This window comes from Cariama cristata, unplaced genomic scaffold, assembly GCF_000690535.1.
Source record: "Cariama cristata isolate BGI_N322 unplaced genomic scaffold, ASM69053v1 scaffold37625, whole genome shotgun sequence".
NCBI classification, from domain to species: domain Eukaryota; kingdom Metazoa; phylum Chordata; class Aves; order Cariamiformes; family Cariamidae; genus Cariama; species Cariama cristata.
Window position 1 is genome coordinate 405 of NW_009619870.1, and position 6,209 is coordinate 6,613.

The following is a 6,209-nucleotide window of genomic DNA, read 5'->3' on the forward strand; positions in this document are numbered from 1 at the left end:
CCTGTGCACGGCAGGCATGCGGCTCCTGCCCGAGAGGCGAGTTCGTCCGCCCTTCTTGGGGGGAACCAGAGACCCCCTGGGATCCCTTGGCGGTGTGAAGGGGGAAGAGAGCTGCCTCGTCTTGAGCCTAATGGGGGAACCGGGAATCCTGGGGGAGAGGGGTTGAGAAAGGAAAGGGCATGTTGTTGGGGTGAGTGGCGAGGGCTGCAGAAGGAGGGTTTGAGCACACTGGGAGGGAGATGAAAGGAGACACTTTTTACTGAAGTCTCAAATAGATTTAGTTTCTTGTCTCCAGAATGCGCTGGGTGCAGCAGCAGGGCTTGCAGGGCTGGACTTGGGGTGTATGGCAGCAGGATTCCCACTGTCTCTTGCGCTCCCACAAATGAGCATCGCTGGTGAAGGTCCCTGTCCCTCTCCTGCATCCTTGCAGGCAGCAAGCTGCAATCCTGGAGGACTTGGTGAGGAACGTGCCCCTGGAGTTTGACTTCCTCTTCTCCAAATCACATGCAGAAGTGATCTCGGGGAAACAGGAAGGTAGGAACAACTGCGAAGCACTGCTTGGTTCCCTTTAGTATGTTGCTGTAATAACCCTTTCTGTCTTGTACAGGTGTCTATGCTTGGATTGGCATCAACTTTGTCCTGGGCCGCTTTGATCACGAGGATGGTGAGTCTGGCTGCTTGTCAAGCAGCTGGGAGGGTCTGAGCAGAGCCCTTCTGGAGCTTGCCCCAGCGCTGGAGCTAAGAGCGAGTTCTGGGATGGGCAGCGTCTGCCCTTCTGGCCAGGCTGTGCCTGACCCCAGCCATGTATCTGAAACTCTCCTGGACCTGGGACCTGGAGGGGCACCTGCCCTGTTCACAGGAACAAGTCTCTGTGTGAGGGCGGTGCATGCAACATTTTGGGAGAAGAATCAGGGAGATAGGGTTTGTGGTACTGTTCCTGTAGTGGCTTCCAGCAGTAGATGCTTTGGGGGAACCTACAAAGCTGGGGGGCGGCCAGCCCTGAGTGCCAGGAGCCACTGCCCTGCAAGTGATCCTTGGGGGCTGCTTACAGGAGTGGAGGAGCCCCAGGAGGCTGCTGTGGGGGGTAATGATGGAAGGGAAGAGATGCTGCCCCAGGCCCTGCCCCTCACTGACACACTGCTGTGGGTTGCAGAGGAGGATGCGGTGGTCACTGTAGCACTGGGGGACCAGGGAGAGTCCCTGGTTCGGAAGCGAACAGTTGGAATCCTAGACATGGGGGGTGCCTCCCTGCAGATTGCTTACGAAGTACCCGACTCCGGAGCCTTCTCCTCCCCGCAGCAGGTGTGTATCTGGCCAGCCGGCTCCGAGAGAATCCCCCGCCTTCCCTGGGTTGCTGCTGATCATGGAACTCTCTGCGTCCCCAGGAGGAGGCTGCTAAGAGCTTGCTGGCAGAATTCAACCTGGGTTGCGATGTGCAGCACACTGGCCACGTGTACCGTGTCTACGTCAACACCTTCCTGGGCTTCGGGGGCAATTTTGCCCGGCAGCGCTACGAGGAGCTTGTGCTGAACCAGACCTCTGTGCACAACCGGTATTGCTGCCTTGCCTAGCGGTGTCCCTGCTGGGGCATTGAAAAATAGGGAGCTGCTTCCTTCACACTGCCCTCTCCCTGTTTGATTTGCCCCAAGAGTCGCCTGTGGCGATCACGGCTCCCACAGCCATGCTGGCAGCAGCTGTGTGGCAGCAGTAGATGCCCGGGCTGGCACAGGGTGTATGGGTGCTGCCCTTCTCTGAGCCCAGCCGGTGTTATCAGTGCCACAGCTCTCTGCCTTCCTCCTCCTCCTCCCCTCGTGGCAGGCTGCAGGAAGGCCCCCCTGGTGACTTTCAACTTTTCCTGCTCTCACTTTCCCTCCTTCTCCAGCACCGATTCACTCAGCACATCTTTCCATTGCATCCCCACCTCGAGCTCTCTGTCTCCTGTCTCTCCTTCCCTTCCCAGAGTGCTACATGAAGCTGTCACCAGAGGCGAAGAGGCTTGGTGCCCAGGTACTCCTGTGCCAGGAGCAAACCCTGCCTCCAGATCCCAAGAGGCTGTGCAGGGGCATGGATCCCCGTGAGCTGGGTGGGGTGGGCTGTGCCTTGTTACACCGCGCTGGTGCTCAGGGCATGTGGCCGTAGGTAAGAGTGGCAGATCTGGCAAGTTCAGCCTCAGCAGGAGGTGGCAGGACAGGTGCAAGCATTGAGGGGTACAAGGAGACATGGCCTGGTTGGGTGTGCGGGGTATCTGGATGTGGGGCAGCACTAGACTAGGCTTTTGGGGGCTGCTATAGGACCTCCTGTGGAATTGCCTTTCTTCTCTGGCCTGTTTTCCAGTCTGCATGGCCAGCAGACAGGGCTCAGCCCTGAGACGCCCTTCCTGGACCCCTGCCTGCCCGTGGGGCTGGAGGACACGGTGGTGAGGGATGGCCAAACCCTGTACGTGCGGGGGCGAGGGGACTGGCCAGCCTGCGCAGAAGTGCTGCAGCCCCTCCTGGCTGGGCCCGACAGAAGTCAAGCCTCACTGCTGGGGGCCTACAAAGCACCCATTGACTTTGGCAACAGCGAGTTTTACGGCTTCTCTGAATTCTTCTACTGCACCGAGGACGTGCTGCGCCTGGGAGGCCGCTACAGTTCCCCCACATTCACCTCTGCTGCCCAGGTGAGTGCTGCCCCAGCCCAGGGGCCAGGGAACCACTGTTCCTGGGGCTGGGAGGGAGTGGGGGCTGTTTCTCTGCTCTGAACCCCAATTTCTCCTTCCTCCAGGAGTACTGCAGCCAGCGATGGGAGGTGCTGACCCAGCGCTTCCGTGGTGGTCTCTACTCAGCACACGCTGACCAGCACCGGCTGAAGTAGGCAGCTTTGCTGGGGGGTTGCCATGGCTGAACCTCCTGGGGGGGCTTTTGCTGGGATGAGGAGCTGTGGTGCAGGTGGCAGCATCTGGCTAACGCTCCCACGTGCTGTGCCTGCAGGTATCAGTGCTTCAAATCAGCCTGGATGTATCAAGTCCTTCACCAGGGCTTCCGCTTCCCCTTGGACTACCCCAGCCTGCGTACAGCCCAGCTGGTGTACGACCGGGAGGTGCAGTGGACGCTGGGAGCCATCCTCTACAAGACACGGTTTCTGCCACTCAGGTACCCTTGGCTCGCTGATGGCATCACTCACAGAAAGGTGGTTGGGGAGGAGCAGGAGTTACTGCAGTGGGTGAGGGCTGTGCTGCCCCGGCAAGGGGAGTGGTGGCACAGGACCCCGGTAGTACCCCATGGCATCTCACAGTGAGTCCTGGCTCCTCTCTGCAGGGATCTCCGGCAGGAGAGCATCCGGCAAGCACACGGCTCCTGGCTGCGCCTCTCTTTTGTCTACAACCACTATCTCTTCTTTGCCTGCATCCTGGTTGTAGCAGTGGCCATAGTCCTCTACCTCCTCCGGCTGCGCCGCATCCACCATCGGCAGTTGCGCTTGGCCCAGCTCACCCTCTGGCTGGACAAGGTGGTGGTGCCACCGGGCCAGGGAAATGGGCCATGACACTGGTGGTACCCTGTGTCCAGTTGCACCAGCAGAACCAGGACTGGCTGACAGCCTAAGTTTTGAGGGCTTGGACTCCTTTGTAAAGACCATCTCAGCTCTGCACTCCATCATCTCCACATCAGAACCAGAGCACGTGGGCTGAGGCAGCTATGGACACCGGAGCTTTCCTCTCTGCCTCACCCCAGCCCTAATCTTTGCATTCCTTGGCCTCCAGCCTTTGCCTCACTACGTGGTGTAGAGCAAAGTCCTCTGCTGCCAGGCTGGAGCCCTGGCAGCTCCCTCAGATAAGCAGGACATTATCGCCAAGGCACCCAACCCAGGGCTGTGGCCTGAAGCACTGGGCCACCCCATGACTCAGCCACTGGTTTGCAGAGCAGGCTGGTGAGGTACTGTAGCTCATCACTTGGCGTGGCCTTTCTGCAGTCCTTTACAAGCCCATGGGCTGGAGAACAGCAGTCATCAGTGAAGTTACTGCAGGAACCAGGTGAGCCATGAGTTCTACTGAGCTGCTCTGCCCTGCCTGGCCCCTCTTGGCGTGTTCCTTAAGAAATGTCCTGCTCTTTGCCATGCCTTCCACTCCTAGGACAATCCTCCCCCAGTCCGAGCCAACATCCCAGGCTCAGCCCTGAGGGCTCAGGGATTGGTTCCTAAGGCAACACCAGTGTGGACTGCCTTTCCTTTCATACATTCCCTCCTGGGCACACCTGCCCCATGGTGTCCCACACGTTAATCAGGCACTAATTGTGGTTCTCTTCTCCCATGAGTGCAGGCTGGGCCTGCCCCTGGGGGAACCACCTTGTTCCAGCGCAGCTGACTGCCCCAGGGCAGGTCTGGGCTGTGGCTGTGTGCACAGGCACAAGCCTTCCTCCCCTGGGGCTGGAGTCCCCTGATGACCTCATGAAGTTTGTCACTTTTTACTTGAACTGAGCTTTTTCCATTCTTGTAGCAATAAACAAACCCCTCGAGCCATCCAGCACTGGTCTTGTTTTCTAGCAAGCACCTCGCCAGCAGTGATGGCTCCTGGCTGGTGGCATGACTGGGGGCCAGCACATTGTACAGCATTGTTTTGTGCTGCTGCGGTGGGACGACAGAGCTGCTTTCTTGCCAGCAGATGTTCTCTGATTCCAGCAGGACAGCTGAGCTCAACTCCTGAACTGGCAGCAGCAAGGGAAGATCTGATCCAAACTAAACTGTTGTGATCGTTGGAGGCAGCATCCTTTGCTGCCCTCCTCCTAAGAGGAAATGCCTGCCCACTCAGAGCCCCCAGAAGATGTTGCTCCCTGCTTTTTACACCTTATTCTGCACCCCAGTCTTACGGAGCTGCCTGGAAGGAGGCCACTAAGCTTCTCCAGCTGCTGCACAGCCATGTGGATGGCCCCAGCACAGCTGCCTCCCACAAGAGACTGGGCAGGTACGCAGTTCTCCCTCTAGTACATGCTGCTGCCTACCTATGACCCTGGTCCCACAGGATGAATGCACAGGTGGCATCAAGGATAAAACTTTCCAGGCGCAAGTGTGCTGCCAACCACCTGCTCAACAGCTGAGGATCCCAACCTTGTTCTCATAGTGCAAGAGCAGGATTAGGGGGAAGGGAAGAAGTCTGAATAAAGCCAAGACTGTTCCTCAGCTTCAAAGCAGCAAGTGACACTACCTCCAGCATCATTACTAGAAAAAAGATTTATTTCCACAACACAAATTTAAACAAACACAGACAAATAAATAAATACAGATAATTTATCTGATAAATAAGGGGAAACCTAAAACACAACACCCTACTTGATTCCTCTCAGAACCTGGACACATATTAGGATAGTGGCAATACCTAGACACTACTGCAGCTCCCTCACTGCTGAGGTGGGAAGAGACACAGCACGCCTTTAATCCGTTCCAGCAGGCTGCCAAGCAGCAGAACTGCCTGCTCTGCACCCCAGCACCTCCCTCATCACACCTAAGAGGTTAGCATGCTCCTCCAGGGTCAGCCCTCCATTTTCCCACCCACAGCCAGAATCTGTCTTAGCAAGGACCACCCCCACCGCAGGGGCCTGACCATACAACAGAGGATGCAATGGGCTCCTGCCTTCTCACACAGAGTACCTGAAATGACCGGGGATACGGTAACTAGTTGGGCAGCTTGGGCTGGGAGCTGGGGTTTCACTGGGGGGGGGCTAGGGCTGAGTGCACTGGAGGGAGCAGGGCGAGCACTGCAGGGACAGGATCCACTGGCACTACACACAGACCTCTCTCAGGATGGTGCTCAGTGTCAGCGACTGCAGCACTTGGCCAGCTGAGGGGATCCCTCCCTGGTAGTGTGGCTGCTCCCAGGGCTGGGCTTACCGGGCCCTCGTCCCAGGCAGGGGTGCTGCCTGCCGTGTTCAGGGGCCTAGTAACCATTGGTACAGGTTGTGGTGCTCAGGGTGTGCTGGGGCAGCGGGTCCAGCCTCTGTTCCAGCACCTCTGGGGGCTGCCTGGTACAGGAGGGTAGAGGCTGGAACAGCAGCAAGAGCTGGGGGAGGGAGAAAGGATGAAAAGTTAGCACAAAACTGCACCCACAAGGGAGCCCCCACTAACCTAGAGAACCACAGGCTCAGGGGGAAGCACTCTGCTCAGGCCCAGCACAGAGCCAGCAGCCCCACGCTGAGACCAGCTCACCACAGCGCACAGAAGCCAAAGCATCTCCCACCCAG

General features: G+C 58.0%; 1 protein-coding gene across 1 annotated transcript in view; it reads left to right on the plus strand.

The window, feature by feature from the left end:
- The window catches only part of ENTPD7 (ectonucleoside triphosphate diphosphohydrolase 7), a gene marked incomplete at its 5' end in the record, with an annotated part of 3,922 nt that extends 400 nt beyond the window's left edge, over positions 1-3,522 (plus strand). The window contains 9 exons of the mRNA XM_009701415.1: positions 1-40; positions 435-534; positions 608-664; positions 1,154-1,302; positions 1,386-1,552; positions 2,335-2,659; positions 2,764-2,849; positions 2,970-3,131; positions 3,297-3,522. The exon at positions 1-40 is cut by the window's left edge and continues 6 nt beyond it. Coding sequence (XP_009699717.1) covers positions 1-40; positions 435-534; positions 608-664; positions 1,154-1,302; positions 1,386-1,552; positions 2,335-2,659; positions 2,764-2,849; positions 2,970-3,131; positions 3,297-3,522 — 1,312 coding nt within the window. The remainder of the gene's footprint in view (positions 41-434; positions 535-607; positions 665-1,153; positions 1,303-1,385; positions 1,553-2,334; positions 2,660-2,763; positions 2,850-2,969; positions 3,132-3,296) is intronic.
- Between the last annotated feature and the right edge of the window lie 2,687 nt (positions 3,523-6,209).